Genomic DNA, 22,621 nt, shown 5'->3' on the forward strand with positions numbered 1-22,621 from the left:
GACCAGTTTAGAATCTGAATCAGGTCATTTCCTAGTCCTAAAATCCAATCATTTGCCACAGCCACATTCCACTCTAGTCCTCCCGGATCTCTCTGCAGTTTCTCAGAAAGAAAAAAAAAAGCATATTTACTCTACTGTAAGACATTTTGTACTTGCTTTTAGTGCAGTCATAACTACTCTCCTCGCCTTCTCTAAGTAGACCAATTTTTCACGTAATTCAAGTCCTGTTCAGCAGCTACTAGCTTCCCCAAGAGGTTCTTCCTGGCAATCCCTCTCCACATAGTAACAGGTGGCAAACTCTCTCACATCCCTGTCTTGTTAATGTGCATGCACATGTATGTGTGTTAATCCTTCATTACCTGTGCTAGAATATCGGCTGCCAAGAACCTAGCTTGTGCACATCTATACAACAGTACCTAACATGATTCTTACCATAGAAAAGCTGTTCAAATAGTGCCTTGATAATTTTAGTTAAAATCAAAATACCTTGGGAATGTGGAGACGGCTTTGTGGGCAAATCATTTGTCACACAAGACAAGGCCGAGAGTTCAGATCCCCAGAGCCCACAGGAATGCCAGCAGAGTGTGTTAACCCCTTGAACTCCAGTGCTCGGAGGAAGAGACAAGCTGAGCTATTAGACTAGCTGTCATCCGTGAGCACTAGGTTTAAGTGAGAGACCCTGCTTTAATATCTAAGGTGAAAAGCAACAGATGAAGACCCCTAACATCAACCTCTGGCCATTGAACATGCACACACATATGCAACCAATTTTTTTTCCTGAATGCAACCACAATAAAAATTTAAAGCAGAAACTCTTTAAAGGTTTGCTTTATGCTAATTACTGAAACCATTTCATGTACTCTTCACAGCATCCCACTAACTAAAATATATTACAACCTGGTTTGCTCAGGTTGATACATATTTGAACATTTGCATAACATCTAATCTGTGTTTGCTTTTGAAACTCACAGCTGAAAGGAAAACAGCTAAACTTGGTGACTTTACATTAACATCCAAGATTTACTCTTGATTTACATCAAGGATCCTTGATGGCCTTCGTCTGGATTAAATCACAATTGAAATCTATGATATAGCTAATTTTTAATTCACTACTACAAAACAAATCAAAAATATACACAGATAGTTATACACAGTTATACTTATATATCTTCCCCCTGAAAATAATTCTTTACAAAGCCGAAACTTAGCAGTTAGGTGGCAGAACTCCTCTCTGAAACCCTAAGCTGTTACCAACTAAAAGCAAGAAAGGCTGAATCAGTGTATAAAATAGACTATTTCAGAATGTCAGCATACAAAAGGGTGAGTTATTTATGAAGACTAAATTGAGTTGCTTGGGTCAATATTGGTAGGGTCATATTCACATCCATAAATCCAGCTACTATTTTCAATGTCTCGCTCACCTGATTTCTCTACAGCTCCTGGCTCTGACTTAACTTCCTCTGTCAAACAGATCTTTCATTTCTATGACACAGAACATCTTCATTTTCTTCTTCTGTACCTGGCTATTCTTATTTCAATTCCCTTTGTCATTCCAGCCTCTTAGTCTACTCTAAAACATTTAAGGCTAGTCATTAAAATGTTATTCCTGCTAGGCTACCTTGCCTCAGGCTATCTCATCCCAGTGCCTACTGCCAATTACAAAACACCTGACACTACACACCTGACTTCTTGACATCTTCCTATTTGAAGGGCCATAAACTCAGAAACTTACCAAATGTGCATCAGCTTCTTATAATAATAATTAGCATATCAAATATAATTTCTCCCTTTAATAGATTAGAACATTAAAATGTAAAGGCAAAAAGAATCAAGTTTGAGCACAGGATTCTAAGATTTGATGACAGACGTGAATGGGAATTCTTTTGGTATTAAACACTTAAGATACATAACTTTAATTTTGCATAATTCCTTAAGCATTTGAAACTATCTCTCTGTCATTTCATAAGTATATTGCTATAAAACAATGTTGTCATGTTTAAATAAATGGAGAACTCATTTCCTAGGAAGAAACTTTTAAAAATTCTTTTATTTTTTTGTGATTATGAAATATTACATCATTCCTCCATTGCTTTCCTTGCTCGAAAACCTCCCATATACCCCTCCTTGCTCTCTTCCAAATACATGGTCTCTTTTTTCACTAATTGATGATATAGATATATAGATATATTCATAAATACGACTTTCTCAGTCTATATAATGCTACTTGTATGTATGTTTTTAGGGTTCACCATTTAGTATCAGATAACAAACTGGTGTTTTCTTCCCGCTCTTCCCAGCAATCCACAGCTGCCTGCAGCTTTTGTGTAAGGCTGAGGCATCAAAGGCTTTCACCATCCACGTGGGCATGGCCACTGTTGTCCTCGTTCAGCTCAGAGACTTTATGGGTGTAGCTTCTGAAAGTCAAGGAAACAAAGTCTCCCAGCAAACTCCTTGTTCTTCTGACTCTGAGGAAGCCTCCAACAGAAACTCCTTACTCGAAACATGTGAAGAAAACCTAGATCTTGTGAAACCAAAGACAAGAGATTATGGGCTGTCATCTCAACGTTCCTCCTCCTTCCAGTCCAGAACACATGTAGTCCTCCTGATGAATAACACAAGGGAAGCCATGTTGTAGGCTATGGTTGCCTTGTTGCATCTGGAATTCTTTCCCATAATATTCAGCATTTTTTAAAACCTTTTTAACTGGAGCAGTACTTTGAGCTTTAGTCTTTTTTTTTTTTCTGCAGAGACCCAAATTAAGACTCATGTCTTTAAATAAAATTTTGAATCTGTTTCCCTAAAATTGAAGTAGTAAGAATATAGGTTTTGTGGTAGCAGAAGGTCTTTTTTATCCACCTTCCATATAAAATAATTCCAAGTTGATACAGAAATACTCCCCCCTCTCGTGTGTGTGTGTGTGTGTGTGTGTGTGTGTGTGTGTGTGTGTGTGTTTAAAAAAGAGCAGCATTTTGGAGAATAGACTACCTGATAAAACAGAACACCCAATTTCAAAGGAACATTCACTAACTTTGTAACTGAAAAACAAAACTGGAGAGTTAGGCAGGCATGGTGTCTTGAACTAGCAATCCCAGCACTAGAGTGAAAGAAACGGGGAGATTCCTGGGGTTCCATGGCCAACCAGCTCCATGCACTCACAAGCCTCAAGGCAATAAAAGACTGTGTCTCGAAAAACCAACATTCAAGTCCTCTTCATATATGTTAAGGTTGTGTAACTTAGTTCTTGTGGGACTCTTGAGTGTGTATGTGATAGCCAATGTTGTCTTCTAGCCTGCCCCCTCATACTCAGGCATATGTGTATGCATGTCAGTAACACAAACCCACACATATATGCACACACACAGAAATTATGCATAGCAAACCTTCTGGAGCCAGGACCAGACATAAAGTACTTGCTGTGTAAATTTAAGGACCTGAGTTCAGATCTTCAAATCCCACATAAAAAGCTAAGTGTGCTGGAAGGTGTCTCTAACACCAGTAGCCCCACAGCCATAGAGGTGGCAGAGACAGGGATCAGCAGACTCGAAGAACTCACTGCCCAATCAGTCTAGATAAATGGGAGAGTGACAGATTCAGCAAAGAGACCTTATTTCAAAAAGTAAGCTGAAGAGCAAGGCCACCGTGTTTCTCTCTGGCCGCCACATAAATGTCCATGTACATGTACATACACACACACACACACACACACACACACACACACACACACACCAATAATACACTATTATATAAAGGTAACTTAAAGTTATCTATACACAAAAAACCAAACTGCTCATATAATCACATTCTCTTGCAACATAGCATTAAAAACCTAACACCAAAGAGAAAACAAAATTTCTGCAACCACCGCAATGCTTAATTTATCCCTCTATCTAGTTCAAGGAAAATGAAAAGATCTGAAATAAGATTAAATATTTAAATTTAAAATAAGCTTTGCAATGTAACATGTAGATTGATGCAAGACTATACATAGGGGTTGCTGCGGTATGAATGTGAAATGCACTCCAGATTCATGGGTTTGAACACATGGTCCCCAGATGGTGGTGGAAGAGCATCACTGGAGGCAGGCTTTAGCATCACCACTGGAGGCAGGCTTTAAATCACTGGAGGCAGGCTTTAGCATCACTGGAGGCAGGCTTTAGGTTTGAGAGTCTAGTCCACTTCCTGTCCAATCTCCTTCATTGTTGGAGACACAATGTGACTAGCAATCTGATGCTCCTTACTGCTATGCCTTCTTCCTACCAAATGTCCTGCCACCCCACCAAAATATTTCCTAAACTGCAAGCCAAGATAAGCTTTTCCTTCAGCTTCCTTTAGCTAAAGTATTTTGATACAGCAACGAACAAATATCTAACAAAGAGGTAAATTCATAACTTTGTTTTCATTATCTTATAACAAAGCAGAAAAAAATCATACTTTCATATCTCACCTTCGGTCAGTCCCTACCAAAAAACAAAACAAAACAAAAAACAGCAACAAACAAAACAAGAACAGAACTATGAGAAACAAGAATAGAAACTACAGAATGGATAGAACCAGCTCTCTGTGGGTAACAAAGGGAAAGGACTCCCAACAAAAACTGTAAATTGTTCAGTACATCACTGTGAGAACAGATGCCGAGGTTAAAAAGAAGATTAAGGGTTACCATGGTAAGGTCTAGAACACTGATGAAGATGAAGAAGAGAACTCAGAATTCTACATTATATAACAAACTAGACTGAGAACAGGTGGAGGGTAGCACACCGGTTGCTCCCTCTCCCCACCAAGTACTTTGGTCCTTTCTTATTCTTATACTTCTGATTGTAACAAACTACACTGTATGTGAGGGTGACTTCCACCATGAATGTCCTGCTTTGGAGACCACATCAGACAACCCCACAGACAAAAAAACTAAATATGGTATATGAGAAACACTGTAGCTACATTTTGGCGGCGGGGACTGAGTTAACTGTTAAGACAAAGATAATCACATAAATCTGAAAATAAAGAAAGCTCAATGAACAGAACCCAGGCCAACTGCAAGCGTGGAGAGTAATAACACTGACCAAGAGATTAACCTTGGCAGACAGTTATGGTCCATAACTAACAAAGCTATAGTAAGAGATGGACAGAAGTAGAGCTTCAGCTGCCCAGCACAACCACCTGGCTACCGGAACCAGGGGGACATGCATACAGCCTTCCAATGGCTACAAAAATGAGAGCTCAAGGAATTAACCAATATCACTAGAGATTCCCTCAGCTTCCGTCCAGTTTCTGCCACGGCCCTATGAAAACTCCAGACAATGGCCTTTTCTTTTATCAACACCTCTTCCATTATCCAGATTTCTCTTATCTTTCTTAATTTCTCTTTTTTCCTCAACTACTCACTACTCTATAACTCTTCATCAGCCCTACTTCTGCTTTGCATACTGCCATGAGAGTCCAGATTCACCATCCCAGGCCTGTCTTTGGGTTGCTGATTATCAGTATCCGACATCCTACGTCCCTGAGTCATAGACAACTGGGCTGTGAAAGGTCTAGTCACTCTCAAACCCTTCATCAAGGTTTATTTTCATTTTGCATATGCATGTGCTGTGTATAAGTTCATATATGTGTATGTATATCTGCAGTTACATGTGGAGGCTACAGCTGATGCCAGTGCCCCCACTTATTTCTTGAGACAGGGTCTTTCATCAAACCTTAAGCTTAGCAATTTGGCTGGAATGAGACTAGAAATCCCACTGATCTTCCTGACTTTACCTCCGAAGCAATGGAATTATGGGTGGGTGCCATCACCGACCACATCCGGTTTTAACATGGATACCAAGGATCATGAATCATGTCCTCATGCTTGTGTAGCAAACAATTTACCAATGGAGACGATTCCACCGCTCAATTAGCATTTTAAAAGGGGAAACATGGGTTTTTAACTAGTGGGACTGCAGAGATGCTGCAGTGTTTAAGAGCACTGGTTGCTCTTACAGATTCAATTCCCAGCACCCACACGGGCAGCTCACAGCAGTCTGTAAATCCAATGACCTTTACTGACCTAAGCAGACAAAATTTCCATATCCAAAAAATAAATTTAAAAATAATAAATAAAGCCCATCTGGCAGTGCACATCTACAACCTTCGCAACCCAGCACTAGATGTAGAAGTAGGCCAATCTCTGTGAGTTCAAGACAAACCTAAGTTTCCTGTTAGTCACAGCTACATATTGAGAGTCTGCCAGAAGAAGGAGAGAAGGAGGCAGAGGAAAGAAAGCAAGTGAAAAACAAGTTCAACTCTATGGTAACACACTTTGAAATTCTAGAAATGGCCAATTTTATAAAAACGGGCAATTACCATATTTGAATCTGGAACTGAGAATAAATCTAATTAGGAAAAAAGAAAGACAAAAATCTTCAATGGGTTCTGGATGTGGATAATGCAATTATTAGAGCATTTTTACCCTAACAGACAGTACTTGAGAACACACATACAATGAAATGTGTCTCATTTCCCATCGCTATTTCTCCAAAACCTATGACTGTAAAATAGAAAATGATAGACCGTTCTCTTAAGAACATAAGTACAAAAACAAAAAATAAAAGTATACCAAACTCAAAATCAAATCCTCTACAGGTATAAATTACCCAGGAATTGAAGATTTGATTTCATGGAAAATATGTAATCTGACACACATAAACCAAACAGAAGCAATCCATAGTCTCTATGTATATGAAAAAAAGAAATTTTATAGCATTCAAAATCAATTTTGGATGTTTTGTCTTATTAATGTAATAAAAATGAAAGGATAATTATTTAGAATAAAGAGTATCTATCCTAAAATTTTAGCCAGCAGTACACTCACTGGTAAACTACACGAAGCCCTCCCTAGTAGAGCCACAGAGAGTAGCTGGTAATTAGTCCTACTACTCTAGCCAGTGAAATGTAAAATGGAAGAGGGCCAGCTACTGCACATGGCAAGCGCACCCCCATCAGCACCATTTTGCCCTGCCAGACAGAAGCCCAGAAAGATCAATATTAAAGGAATCAACTGTGTGCCGTCAATATGTACAATCAATATGACTAGTTAGAGCATTAAAAATTAAAGAGCTCCCCTCTTCCCCATAATTAGATAAATAAATTATGGAGAATTACAGGCTACAATAATAACAACAAAGTATAAAATACTCAAAATATCACCATAATTATAAATGTGAGGGTTCTATAAAATCAAAAGTTCAAAAGATTACAAAAACATGAAGATTGAGGAAAATGGCGTAGACTGAGCTCCTAGGAGACTGGATAGAACACAAGCATTCTTACCAAAAAGGCTTAATTAGACTGAGTTTAAAATGACAGCACTTCAAATGGAACATATACGAGCTGGCAATACCTAAATATGCTACACCCAGCATTTCATTTAATCACAGGAGCAAATGAAGCAGCCAGGGCCCACTGAGATGAAATGTGTTTATGCAGAGACTAGCAACTAGTGAAGTCAGGAAGGAAGGAGGAACATGGAACAAAGAAGGAAAAACATTACCAGAAATTAAAATACATAGCAACTTTTCATCAAAATTAGTTGGCACTGTGAACAGGAAAAGCTACATTAATATACTGAAATAATTAACATGGAAAGAGAAATACATAAATTGTATATATTTTTATCATTAACTGAAGAAAGGATTTCCATTTATTTTATATTTTATAATGTACTCAGAGCACTACATAATGTAAAACTCACACTGTAAGAACTAAATAAATTGTTGACAAAAAAATTAAAAAAACAATTAGTATGATTAACTAGTCCTTAAGGTTTTAGTGATCAAAGAAGGGCTTAATCAAAATTAAGCCTGTTCAGACGGCATAGCTGTTTTCTGAAAAAAGAAAAAAAAAGAAATCTAACTTACCTTCAACTTTTATTTCAGTGAGTAACTGAGCATGACTGAGGAATGAGCTATTAAGGAAAATATCAATGCAAATCTACCTCAAAACAAAGTGAGAGGCAGATGATATGGACATCCCACATGGAGGAATGCCATCTCTTGTGCATATCTTAACTAGGCAAAATCAAAACTCAGTAGAAAAAGAAGAGTATTAGACCACAGGGGGTGGGGAGTCATCACCACACATAATCAGAAAAGATCAAATTAAATCTCTTCACAGCAATATGATGATCTGATTGACCAAAATAGTCTTTAAGTCATTTAGACTTTTGCCCCAGTAATAGTTCCTTTGTAGAAACTCATCACCAACTTGAAGGTTACATAATGAAAGCATATTTAAACCAAAGAGTTTACAAAGCTTTGCCATAACATTCACATAACCAAAGTAGACAATTGTGATGTTTTTGGTTTCTTCTGTTGTGTGTGGAAATTTTCTCTCCCCCTATATCTTTCTTTCTTGCCCTCTCTGCTGGGAATTGAACCTACAGTCTTATGCATGCAAAGCAGCAGGTTCACCTAGAGCTGTAACTTCAGCCCCCATGATGTCTTACAGCATTAAGTTTTCCAAACGCAAATCAATGGTTACCCAACTACTACACTCAAGGAAAAACAGGGGCTTCTGATTAATGTCTACCTTAAAAGTCAGAAGCTAGGATATGGTAGGAAGACACGAATTCACTCTTAAAGCTTTCTCTAAATGTTTCTAATGATTTTATTTCACAAGAATTACTTGAGAATATCTTCTATAATATACTTTTCTGAGTATAGAAGAGAGGCAAATTTTATTTTATTATTTTTATTTTTGAGATTCTAATGTAATTACAATCTCCCATATACACCTCCTGCTCTCCTTCAAATGCATGGCCTCTTTTTTACTAATTGATATTTAATGCATATATAATGTATATACATACATGTTCCTCAATATAACCCGATTAATCCACATAATGTTACTTGCATGTATGTTTCCAGGACTGGCCACTTGGCTCTAGACAACCAATTGATGATCCCCTGCCCTCAGCTTTCCTGTTATCTAAAGGTGAGAGCTCCTGGGCTTAACATCCACTTTGGCACGTGCACTGGTACTATTCTTATTCAAGTCATTTTTAGGCAGTCATGTTGGTGAGATATCATGTAGCAAGTGTCTTTACCTATTGGTATATTACTAGAAAACAATCATACAGCAAACTACCTGGTTATTTGGCTCTTACAGGCTTTCTGTCCCTCTTCCACAATGTTCCCTGAGCCTTAGGTATGGGAGTGCTTTGTAGATGTATCCATTGGGACTAGGCCCTCGACCATGCATTTTGATTGGTTGTGGTTTTCTGTAGGGGTCTCTGCCTGATGCAAATAGAAGATTTCTTGATGAGGGGAGAGGACAACACTTATCTGTGGGTATGAAGACAAATGCTGAGAGAATGTTGTTAAGACTTATTCTGCTTTAGTAAATTAGTGGTAGTAGAATCTACTCACATAGCCATGACTTCACTGGGTAGTTAGCCAAGTTTCTGGCAGGAGGCACTGTCACGCTCTTTATGAGCAGGTCTTAAGTCCAATTTGAGAGCTGTTGGTTATCACCAACGTGAGTAAAGTCACTACTTCAACCTTGGGGTTATTGTGCTGTGCAGGTTGTTGATATGACTCACTTGAGTCAGTTAGGGACAACTGTTTTGAGAAACATATATGCATGACTGAAACCCACTATACTGTTTTATAGAAGACTTCTGTGAAGTTTACTCTTTTAGGCATTACTTGATATCAACTCCTCCATTGAGATTTCATGACAATCTTCCCAATGTCGTTGGGTAAGGAAAACAACAATTAAGCTTACTTCACACCTCTCAGTTTCCACTATTCATTTTATGTTGTTGATAGTGATCTCTCTATAGTTCTGTAATAAATTATAGCCGCTAATACAATTTATCATCCATAATAAAACCTATTTAAAGACTTCAAAAGTCTAAATTACTGTACCATCTTTCCCAGTGAACTAACTCAAAGAATTCCATATTATTTAGATGCCCTTTTTATTGGTGTTGTCTTTTACTTAATACAGAATGTAGGAGGAGAGCGTGAACTGCTTATTGGTTCCTGGCTGCTCAGCCCTGAAATAATCACACAGAAACTGTATTATTTAAAGCACTGCTTGGCCCATTAGCTCTAGGTTCTTATTGGCTAACTCTTACATATTATTTTAACCCATCTCCAATAATCTGTGTATCACATGTAAGCAGTGGCTTACCAGCAAAGTTTCGGCATGTCTGACTCTGGCTGTGGCTCCATGGCTTCTCCCTGACTCTGCCTTCCTTCTACCTTGGTATAGGCCAAGCCAGTTTCTTTATTCATTAATCAATAAAAGCAACATATAGACAGAAGGACCTCCCACTCCAACATTATACCCACTTTCATACTGTATTCTGATTAATTACAAATACTTTCACCTTGACTAAGTAAAAATAAACCATTTTTCCTGTAGCTCTCTTTAGGACAGTAGATCTCAACCTTGGCTGCACACTGAATTCACCAGGGAAGCCTAAAGATACCTTCCCAATCTCTGAGACTAATTTAATTAGTCTGCAGTAGCACCTGGATAATGGGATTTTTTTAAAGCTCTCAAGGTGATTATAATATGCAGTCAGAGAGGAGAATTATAGATATTCCTTAAGGAGATAATAAATAAATCTCTAACCAACATGCAGGGGCTATAAGAAAAATGTTAATTATTTTGGACAACTCCACCATTTGATACTTGGCTAGTCTTCACTCTAAAGAATGCATCACCTGTGCCACCAATGCGCCTATGACTTGCAATCGTGAGGTCCTCCCTGATGATTACAACACCATGTGAGTACAATACCTTGATATATCCCACTGGGGAAAAAGTCTCAATCGATTTGAACTCCATAAAAAAAACATGTACAAGAATTCAAGTGGCCTACCCCAAAGTGTGATTCCCCTTTCCATATTTCATAACCTGAGAGTCACCTTCCTCAACCTTTAAAGTTCATTCTTATTTACTTAGTTTGGATTGGAATGGGGACATGCACACACGTGTGCACACATGTCAAGTTGCATGTGTAGAGATGCAAGGACAACCTGCAAGGGTCACTTATCCATGTGGGTCCCAGGGAGTTAACTCAGATTGTCAGGCTCACTGACAGGTATCTTTACCTGTTGACCTATCCAGAGGGCCCAGCTTTCTTAATTTTCTTTTGAAATACTTCAATGACCTTATAGTAAGACTTGGCTGCTTATCTTCTGAGCGCACAAATAAATGAAACTCTTAAAAGAAAAAGAAGACAGACGAGGTAAAACACAATCCCAATACTTTATTTCACTTTACAAGCAGTCTTTCAAACAGCAAAATAAAGGATGATTGCATTTTTGAAAGAAAGGGACTCCAATACCACTTAATCTGTTTGAGTTCTCATTAGCACAACTCATTCTACCAAATTAAGCGCTGCTGCTGTGGTACCCGGACACCCTGTGGAGGATTAGATGAATCAGCTAAAGCAATAAGCATTTTTCTCTGAGATACCATTTCAAGTCCAGCCTGAGGTTTTTCTTTAATGTGTGGTTTCCCACTGGATCCCCAGAGGACAAGGTATTCCCTATTATTAAAAGCAGCAAACAGTGTAACCCATTCCTTTGGTATTTGCCCCACACTGTACTAAAACCAAAGGAGCACAAAGGATGAATTCGGGCTCTGTTAGAACAGCACCAGATCTACTGGAAACTACAGGCAAAAGAGAAAGCCAGATTGCAAGGGTTCGCCACAGCTTTCTTGTTCCTCGGATTTGGTAACGGCATTGAGAAGGTTTCTATGAAGTCATTTGTTCTGTGTCAATAGAGATTTTTGTTTTCAGAGCTTTCTTCGGGACACTTAACAGGAGTCAAATCATGTTGAAGGGCACGAGTTCCACAGAAAACTAGAAGATCTTCATACTTCCCCTTTATGGTATCTTTCCTGAATTCTAGATCTCACAAATTATTTGGGACATACACTAAATCTGAGGCTTTCACCTGCCAAACATTTACTAGATTCTGAATGCCAGGCACTGTGTATGTTAAGTATGCAGTATACTTATATACAGTATCAGGCCACAACTGTATTTCAAGCTCCAACAGAAAGGCAACCCCATCACTCAGCCACAAGGTGCCATGCAAGTGAAAGATGCCCTCTCGACACTTGCAAACTTATTATTCATTTCTAACAAAGCTGGCTTCCCTGAGCATGTAACCAGAAGACCGAAAATATATAAATACAGAAAGGCCACCTGTTTCCAAAGGAGATAAAAGTGGTCATTTTGAATAAGCAGAATATGCCTATCTGAAGAGCATGGAACGAAAAGGGTTGCAGATTTGGGATTTTGAAAAATTTGCATACATATTACATCGTGTCTTGGGGATGGGACTCAAGCGTAAACACAAAATGCATTCATGTTTTCTGCTTGCTTTAGACACATGGGCCAGAAGTGATTATTGACAACCTCTTTAGTCTGTAACCATGATTTATCAAATGAAGCAAGATATGAAAGGATTCACTTATAAATCACTAAAAAAGTTTAAGATTTCTGAGCATTTAGGCTTATGGATTATCAGATTAAGGATGGTTTTTTTTCTGAACTACAAAATTCAAATGAAAGATAGGCAAATAATCTCACCCAATATTGTATTCCCTGAACACAGTCCTGCAAATCAGTGTTAACGAAGAAAATTCTGCAGCTTATTTATATAAATTTCTCAAACTTAGAACTATCAAGGGCTATGCAAAAGGCTGAGAAATGATTGTACGAAAGGTTCATTTCAAAATGCACTGTGCATCATTTCAGTGGCAATGCAATTAGCAATGCATGAACATAGCACAGAAGTCATGCGAAAAGTTATCAGGTACACTCTCATCTTTGAAAGCCTTTCCTTATTTCTAGTTAAAATCAAGAGTTGGCCATTTTCTCAACATGTTATATTCAATAATAAAAACAAAAATAACCATGAAATGGCTGAGTACAATCTTCCAGGTCCTGCTTAATCCACGCTACCATGTCTTTAAACAGTGTTCCCTGTAAATAGTTGTGAATACAGACTTAACAGCAAAGTCTGTTAAAGTGGATAGCCTTCTATGTTGACCAAAGGGCTTGTCTTAGTCTCCCCAACTTCTAACCATGAAGGACCCCACTTGCTACTTTCCCCTCTAGGTTCCAACATTTTCTACATGTATGACAGGTGAAGACAGAGCTTATTAAATATATGTGATTTGCTTGAGGATTTTTTGTTTGTTTTGTTTATTTTCTTTCTAGCCATAACATTGATCTCTCCTTCAACCATCTAGAATTACTCAATGGTCGTGATTATTGATAGTTCTATAACAGAACAAATACAATCACGTCAATAAACACGAGGAGGTGTCAAGCGGTGTTTACTGCCGAAGCCATTTCATGATGGCTGTTCATCACCACACATGCCCGTCATGCATATGTCCATTGAGGCAGTGAGACCACCTCGGACAGTGCTCGGTCACAGAAACGAACCAAAATCTACTCCAAGATTTCCTGTAAAAGCAGCAATAGTCACTGGCAGTCCTGAAAAGCATCAGCTGTTACTCCTCAGTGTTGATGTGTGCTAGTCAAAACCACAGCGCCCAGGTTTCCACTGAACTGAGTTTACTACTATTTAACATTCTCAAATAGCTCACGCACACAGCCTTTTACGGGTTCTGTGGGACATTTTCGACACGTGAAAAAAAATGGGGGAACCAAACAAACCCTGTAGCTCAGCTCTGCTCCTAAAACCCAAATAGCCCTAGCAGTGAGAGGCTTTGACTACAAACCTAAGTCGTGGCCTCCAGGGTAAGGTTCTTATCTCTGTAATTCATTTTCTTCAGTCACAGAATGAGGACCCTCTCAGACCTCAATTTCTGATCCTCTCAGTTCTCAAAGTTGGGAGAAGAGAGAGAGCAGTGAAAACCGTTTTATTGCCTGTCTGACTACAAAGAAGAAGAAAAGTATACAATGGATTAGTGGCTGTGCGATCTTCATGTTACTTCTTTTATAAAAACCCAACAGTATAATTCAAGACTTAAAGTAAGTTTTGGCATTAATTGTTGGCTTGTGCATCAAATTCACATGAACACAGTTAAATTCCCATTTTATTTTTCCTAGGAGGAAACCTGACTGCCAAGAATTGCTCCAGCTCCCTTCAGCAATCAGCATGTCTTAAAAAAAGAAAGAAAGAAAAGGGGAAGCTTCTGAATAAGGTAAATGTTTAGGTTGTTTGTTACAGGACCTCCCCCATTAAAATATAAATACTAAAGTTCATCTGATTATGCTTGAGGTTCTCAATATTTAAAAACAAAAAGTCTAGGCACTCCAAATATTTTGCATAGAATGTAAGGAGCGCTTTTCTCCTTTCATGAAACTAGGTTTATTTTAGTAATGACTGAGTAACATTCCATCAACAGTTTCCTCAGTAGCATTGTGAGTACACCTGTCTGCCAATTCAAATAACTGCTAGAGAAACATTCTGTTCAAACAGGAAGCGCCAGGAGAGCTGCATTATTTGACCAAACAAGGGAGAGTCCCTTCCTTAACAAACTGCAACAAGTATCCAACATTGAAATGAGCCAGTGGCAAATGACTTTCCTCATAAGGAGTCTAAAGGAAACCACTCCAAATACAAATGGCCTCTTGATTTTTACCAGATAATAATTTGTACATATGACCACACTAACGCTAAGCTAAATGGCATGTGAAAGGTGAAACTAGACACTGGGTGATGCTCATACACTCTGTATGGACTCCGACCACAACGGAGAAAACCCATGCTTAGTTTAAGATGACTTTGGAGGTTGGCACTTGCAGAACCTACACAGATAATACAGACTCAACCCAAGCAGCACATGAGGAGAGATGGCCTCATGTAGGAGTGGAGCAGCAGGCTTGCCACACTGCAGGGCATTCACTCTTCCACTGAGGAATGGCAGCTTTCATCATGCCAAGTGGCTTGGTGCTAGAAAATGCTCCTCTGACCTACTTCTCTCTGTCACATGAGGAGACAGCCTAGAGCTGGTTAGGTCTCTATCAATCTGACGTTCTGTGAACTCCCTAGAGTGTTGGACTACCTGAAGAAGGGCTGCTAGGATTAGCCTTCAACAGTAAAGGAATGAGCCAAAAGTACTCAAGAGAATGATAGTTTCAACATAGCTCATTTGCTTCTCTTTTTTCAAAGTTAGGAAGAATGCTTTGTAAATATGTAGTACAGTATTGTTAACCTCAGGCAAATTCATAGCTGTCCACCTATCCCCAAACTCAACGAGTCGTACCCAGTAACCATGCACAGCATTTAACATGTCAAGCAGACTTCAATAATAATAATAATATAAACACAAGGATTGGACAATGTGGACAGGAGGGTTGCGGTCAGAGGCAAGGGTGAGTGGGACTTTCTCTGGACTACGGTTTTATTTTAAAAGTCAATTCAAAAGGTTCTGAAAGAAAAGGTTCACGTGCTTGAAGTTACTATTTCAGGAAAACAAAAAAGGACTGTGCATGTAGGTATACTTTCTGCAAGCGCTGATGTCGCCGGGTCCCCATGCCATGTCACAAGCTAAAGGGGACGCTTACAGATTCTTCAGAACCTTCCAAGTTCAACATTCCATTAAAAGGTTTCCGAGACAGTTTCTATCGCACACATGTATCCAGTGAAGGCGATTTCAGTCTCTTTGTGTATGGTACAGAACATCAGACTCCTAGGGTCCTGTTTTCAAACTAATCATGGTAGCCATTTCATGTGACAGAACTTCCTTAAATGTGGGGAGAAAGAGCCATTCGCTAAGCATTTGCTCTAGTCCGTTAGCTAGCATCACCAGTGGACTTCATTAACCGTGCCACGGTCTGGAATTACTTACCCACAGTCATTCTGGGTGACTACCTTCCAAGATGCTTGAATGCTACACCTTGCTTGTTTGGCAACACAGGAAACTGAGCAATGTAACTTTGCTTTTAATTCACCAAAGAACATGCATAGTCCTTTGCCTGCGAGGAGATTTCTCTGTAATGGGAAAGAGTCCATGCTCCACCTGCTTCACCTAGCTACATGCTCCAGGCAAAACCCTGCTCCATGCACCCCACAGCAACCCAAATTAAAGTTGTTGGGAGTTGCGTCTAACCCTGTCCCAACCTAACCTGCCCAGGTGCAATTACTGCAGGGCCTGCAAGGTGCGGTCAGCTGTTCCGTCCACGTCTTGCGGATGGTGAGGTGAACCTGACAGCTCCTGCCGGCCCCTGCCAGTTCAGGCCAGCTCTGACCAGCTCCCACCGAGGTTAAAGACCAAAGCGCTCCCTCCTGCCCTAGACACCCCTCAAAGACTGCCTAAAATAATGTCCGGCCCCTCGCAGAAGGGTGGCGGCAGGTGCCCGAGAGCTCTCCCAGGAAAAAAACCTGGGGGGAGAAGTAGCCGCAGGAAGCTCCCGGTCCCGCCACTCACCTTCTGCTGCCTCCGGGCCATGTCGGTGGGCTGCTTGGCATTGAATGGGTACGCGATGCACCTCACCACGAAGACGTACAGCTGCAGGCGGATGCGCCGCTCCTGCTCCTCGTCCAGCTGCCGCTCGGACTCATCTCGCCCCTCGCTGAGCACCGAGGGACTCGGGCTCACCGGTCTAGCCGCTCCGCCGCCGCTGCCACCTCCGGAGCGCCCCGGCGCGTCCCGCCGCCCTTCCCGAGCCGTGGCCGGCGGTGCTCGCTGGGAGCCACCCGGCGCCACCAGCACCTCGCGGCTCTCCTCCTCCAGCCCCTCGTCCGACTCCTCCTCGCTGGAAGACGGGTCGAGCATGGTGCTGGCTGGGGCTCCTGGGCTCCTCGCCGAGCGCAGCTGTCCCCGCTGGTGCGCGGGAGCTTGGGTCCGTGCGCGGCGGCCGCAGAACGAAAGGGAAAGTGGCCCGGGCTTTCCGGACACGTCGAGTTCGGCGCCCGAGTGTTTGCCGCGGCCAGGACGCGGGGCGGGCGAGCGGAGCCGCGGGAGGCGAGAGGCGGAGTTAGCGCGGGGCCGCTCGGGGCGCCCGGGGAGCGCTCGCCCAACCCAGGTCCGCCAGCCCGCGCGGGCCCCCCAGCCCCGCCGCCGACCCCCCGCAGCCCGCGCAGGTGAGGAACCTGTGGCGCCTCCAAAGCAACACGTGGAATGGAATGTCGAGGAGCGGCCGCGGGGCCGCGGAGTGCGCGTGCGCGCGCCGCCGCCACCGCCTGGGCCAGGCGGGTGTGCCTGGTGCCCCGGAGTGCGCAGTTTGCAAGGGGTGGGAGGTTCAGAGCCCTTACGACCCCTACCCCCCGAATATCCGTCATCCTGCAGTCTTTCTGTGGACCTGGTGGTGGGATAGGGGTAGGGAACACAGTAACCCAGGAAGAGGGAAGGGAGAGACGTCCGGGAGTTGATGGGACCCGGTTCTGATACCCTTCGTGAAAGAGGAGTGCTGAAAAGTGAGTCCCTGCCCTCCACCTCAAAGTATTCTTACCAAGAGACTCGAAATAAGTCTCTTGCCCTTCTCCACTGCCGTGGGACACTCTTCGAGAAGTTCAAATTGTAAACATCACAGCACATGCATTAAAAGAAAAGTTGGGGGTGGGGTCTTTTAAACTGGTATATATTCTTGTTTCTTGCAAACCCATGAGCATGTTGAATTTTATATTTGCGAACTGATACTCGGATTTAGAACAAAAACAGCTCAGTTGTTTCCTAGGTTGAGATAGGATTGACCCAAAACAGGGTGTATTGGGTGGACAGACATTCAACAAAAATCTGAGAGCCGACCAGGTGTCCAGCTTTGTCCATGAGGCAGACACAAGCTGCAGAACACCACACACAACCTCTCTGCTTCCTGACCTCAAGTGGGCGTCTCGTAGTTGTAGCTGCACCTGAAGCCTATATCTGTGCAGAATTCTCGGTGCCAAAACTGCCTAGCAGTTTCTTTTTGTCTTTCTGTAACTTGTGTCCTGAACCCAGACAGAAGCAATATGCAAAACAGGCATTCAACACAAGGAACAGTGTGCAATGACCACTCTGGCCAGGAGGGTGCAGAACTCAGGGGAAGTAACAAAAGAGAAATTAAGCAGCCACCACCAGCTTTGAGCTTCTCTGTCCAGTGGCCAAGAAGCAGTTTTGGGTTTCCCAGGCCATTTGGTAGTTAGATACACAGATGTTCCTTCTGCATCTGAGGATGTTGTCCCTCGATGAAGGAAAAAGGGAGCTTTTACTCCTTGGGAGCCTTCTCTGTTTGTTAACCCTTAACTGGTCCCTTAGTAATAGAAGATCTTTACCAAAGGCTTGCCTGCTAGCTGGTGGTCGATGCTAAGGAAAACTATAGCTTAAAATTGATGAATTTAAAGACTTTTGTCTTGGGCAAGGTAGACAATTAGTGGAAATCTTAAGCATTTTATTTAGGTCCTGATCTCCTGCAGTTTGCAAAATTCTGTGAGGCCATTTATCAAAGTAACCCCCTTAGGCAGGTAGGTGACAGTATTCTGATGATTGTACCAGATTTTGCTTTAAGCTACATGCATTATCTCAGTTATTTATCTTTTCCTCTATAGTGCAACTACGGAAGCTGAGACTACAGCACTAGCGATAAAGACTCAACATGGGCTGAATTTCTAGCTGTGGGTCTTTTCTATTGTAATTTCTCTTGATTGTCAATCGGCATATTAAAATTTGATGCTTATTAAAATAGGGATACAATTCCTAAAGATATACAGCTTTAATAGAGTCATTTCTTCCTTTACTTTCTATTCAAAGTGTATATTTCAATTTTATTAGTTACTACTATGTTTTGGTTTGATAACTTATTGTTTTCCTTCTACTTGATGAAATAGGATTTCTTCCTATTAAAAACATTAGAAGTTAAAGATCTCCAAGCTTTGGAGATCCCAAAACTTGTAATATTTTTTTTTTAAAAAAAAACTATGTACAGTGTTTTCTCCATGAAGACGAAGAGAAAAGGCATAATTTGAATATTCAAATACAATAAAAAGGAAAGAAAGAAGGATAAAGAGCAAATAAAGGAATAGAGGGTGCATGTATAAGTTCATAGGGTGTAAAACATAGAACAGGTAGAATCTAAATATAGGCAGTTATGTGTTAGGATTTGGGGATAAGAAAAATCTGGAGATAGATTGTGTGGTGGTTTGAATGAGAGCAGCCCCCATGGGCTCGTATGTTTGCATCCAGGTTCCCCAGTTGGTGGAGCTGTTTGGGGGAGGATTAGGAGTTGTGGTCTTGTTGGAGGTGGTGCCCCTGAATGTGGACACTGAGGTTTCAAAAGCCCATTCCCAATGTATCACTCCCTGTCTCCTGCTAATGGATCAGGATGTAAGCTCTCAGCTACTGCTCCTATGCCTGCCTGCAGCCATGCTCCCTGCCATGATGGTCATGGGTTCGCCCTCTGAACTGTAAGTCCCCAGTATGGTGTCTCCTCACAGCAATAGAAAAATAACTAAAACAGATCAGTAGTTATATGTTGGTGCTTTAGTTGATATTTTGAGAAGCCACAGAAGTAGGGTGGAGGCAGTGCAGCTTAATGGGCTCTTGGTCTGTGTTTGGGAGGCATGCCCTTGGGTTCCAGGGAAGGAGATGATGAATGTCTACCTGAGAAAATAAATAGCTAGGTAAACAAATTACAAATTGGGTGGATACATGGCTGAGGGAAGCCGGCATATTCCTATGTTTTGTTTTCAGTTTAATTGCTATCGTATTACAATTGGCAAAATACAAGCAAAGCTCAGGTGGCAGACTCCAGGTGGTGAGGCTGCATGATTGGCCACCAGAGTAGGCTGTGCTCAGAGGCCCCTGGTGTTTGGACCCACACTGATGGCAGCACGGATGATACCAAATTCTGTGGCCACGTCCTCAATTCTTTCCTCGCGCTACTATTACAAAAACAAACATGACGAGCTCAAGACTTCAGTCTCTTTAACTTGCTCAATCATTTCCTTTGTTTCTGCTGGGTATAGTATGGTCTTCCTTCTTCCCGTCGTACAGTCTGGTGTTGAGCATTACAGCAAACCTCCCCTGGACTATGCTGAATATCCATTCTGAAGCTTCAGAAATAAGAAAGAGGGAGGGCAGAGGAAGTCCTGAGTGAGTGAAGCCCTGAGCGACTGTGATGTTAACATGGGCACAGCCATGTCAAGGACCCTAATGCCTCAACCCCATTTCAGAGGTATTGCAGCCTTGTGTCCACGTGTGAATGTTGATCATGTGTGCACAATATGTCTTCTGTAGATTCCCCCTGCCCCCATCCCAGGATGTTTATAGCCTGAGTACTGCTTCCCTGCAGAGACTGCTCTTGCCTCCTTCATCTTGCTGTATCCTGTAAGCCCTGCTTCCTTAGCCAGGTGTATGCAATAACACCCCCAGGCCCATTCAATGGTATATAGTAATACACCGAGCCTCCAGGGATCTGCAGCTTCTCAATCAAATAGTCCAGTTAATCAGATCTCAGGACTTCTGTGTTTGTCTTTTTTCTCACCCCAACAACAATTCTAGGACCCAAGCCATACAAGGGCTTGACAGGACAAGGCTTCAGTGAAAAATTGATTGCCTAGCATACACAAAGCCCTGGGGTTGATCTCTAGTACCACATCATTAGAAATAATATTTTATGAATGTGATTCCAGCACTCCAAAGATGGAGGCTTACAAGTTCAAGATCACACTTGTCTGAATAGGGAGCTTGAAGCCAATATGGGCTACAGGAGACCTTGTCTATCTAAATAAGTAAATAAGTTGTTTTATTTTATTTTTTCAAGACTTAATATCAAGTAATGTGGTGGCACTGAAACCAGAAACAAGTCGCCATGAGAAGATAACTTTTAAAAGTCTAGCAGAGATGATGAGTGCTCGAATTTAAGAGGGGAGGAGAAGGAAACCCTACGAGATACTAAAAGATGATCATCAAGTTAATAAAGTAAGACAAGACCCCCCCCCAAAAAAAATCAAATAGTGCACGTTTGCTCTAGTATGATTTCAGATTCTGTGAAGAAAACGACTTGAAAATAGACGGGATCCTATTTGGGAACAGAAAGAGGGAAGGGGGGGGATAAAGAGGCAGATAAGTTAATGGGGAATGAATTAGAGGAAAGCACATGAGTTATGTGTAAGAGAACGGCATGATGAGACACACTGTAATGTACAAGGAATGTACACTAATTGAACTGGCAAAAGAGAGACACGGAGAAATCAATGAACTACTTATGAGGCACTCAAGAAGAGGAGGACCATGGATAGAATACATATCCCAGAAGAGAGTAACTCCATTAATAGTAGGTATTGAAGTATGGATTTTCAGAAGACTAGTAAAATTGAAGAACCATCAACTCTTTGACGGTTTTGTGTTACATATCAGAGAAATCCTAGGCATCGTTACAACTGTAAAGTGTTAAATCCAGATAAGCAGATCTTCAGCATGTGGGTGGTAGTTGAAGTCACAGATGTGAAAAGTAAGGTCCAGCAGAAGTGAGTTCAGGAGGAAATGAGAGATGAACATGTGAACATTCCTGGCTGCCCTCTACTTACAGGGTGGTGTGAATAAAAAGGTATCCGAAATTAATTTCCAGTCATTATTAGTTAATTTACTGTTAATGATTTTAATTAATTTTTTCTATTTTTGCTTTTAATTGAGCTGTTGGCATAGTCCCCCTAACATATTACCTTTTCAGGTCAATAGCATGCTATTTGATGCTCTGAAGAATTGATTATGTGGTGCACAATATAAAACTATGATTGGTTTGTACCGTTTCACAAATGCATGCAATATACTTGGGTTATTTGGTGATTTATTTTTACTTTGGTAAAGGTGAGCATAAAAACAAATTGAAGTTATACAGCTTTTTAATGAAACACCTCAAATGCTAAGGAAAGATGGATGAACAGTAATAAAACATAAAATGTGTTTTGGCAATGATATTTAAGTAGGTATGTGATCTGAATACCTGTAGGTGGGCAGTTCTGTGCTAAACTGACTGGTGCTTGATATAAAATGAAAGACTTAACTCTTTCAGTCACAGATAAAAAACAGTTTTTTCCTTGAATAGAATATGTACCATTCTGAGGACACTGAATTTAGTCTCTAAGAAGATTTATATGAAACAGATATGAGAACAGAAGAAATAATTATGTTATCTGTGGTGTTAGAGAAAAAAATTATCAAATTTTTCTTAAGCAATTTTGAAGTGAATGTTTTATTGTGTTATGTCATGTACCTGGAATTAAAATTATTTTACATTAAAAAAGCAACATTTTTCATGCTGAATGGAAGACTCATTTTGTAATATTTATAAGGAAGCTGTCAAAGTACAACCAAACTAATAAAAAGAACACACTTACAAAGGCAAAATGAAAATTATCAACAGTTTTTAAACTTTGAGGTGACCATTTATGAGGCAATAATCCTCCTGAAAGATTCATTTTAATCTTAATATTTTTCTCTTTCTTCCCTTCAGTTAGAATTTAAATTCTAGAAGAAATTGTTCAGAGATACAGCAACTTACAGATAACTGTTGAAAATATGTACAAATGATTAGCATAAAATGACTGTCAATGAGCAACACATGCATAACAGACACACACACACACACAAACATACACACACACACACACACACACACACACACACACACCTAAAGAAAAGTTGTGAAGATTAACATAAG

The 22,621-nt window shown here is 40.8% G+C and overlaps 1 protein-coding gene across 9 annotated transcripts in view; it reads right to left on the bottom strand.

Annotated features, from left to right (window-relative positions):
- The window catches only part of Cadps2 (calcium dependent secretion activator 2), a 535,973-nt gene extending 519,026 nt beyond the window's left edge, over window positions 1-16,947 (bottom strand). For 4 of the 9 annotated variants that reach the window (XM_048450976.3, XM_085683584.2, XM_085683582.2 and 1 more), the window contains exon 1: window positions 16,411-16,942. In XM_048450976.3, coding sequence (XP_048306933.3) covers window positions 16,411-16,758 — 348 coding nt within the window. In that variant the 5' untranslated portion in view covers window positions 16,759-16,942. Of the gene's footprint in view, window positions 1-16,410 lie in introns of all 9 variants that reach the window. The other 5 variants (XM_085683581.2, XM_048450971.3, XM_048450977.3 and 2 more) reach the window with 3 other exon arrangements.
- Window positions 16,948-22,621: the final 5,674 nt, after the last annotated feature.

The sequence above is a fragment of the Myodes glareolus genome, chromosome 25 (genome assembly GCF_982192425.1).
Source record: "Myodes glareolus chromosome 25, mMyoGla1.1, whole genome shotgun sequence".
In the NCBI taxonomy this organism is placed as follows: Eukaryota; Metazoa; Chordata; class Mammalia; order Rodentia; family Cricetidae; genus Myodes; species Myodes glareolus.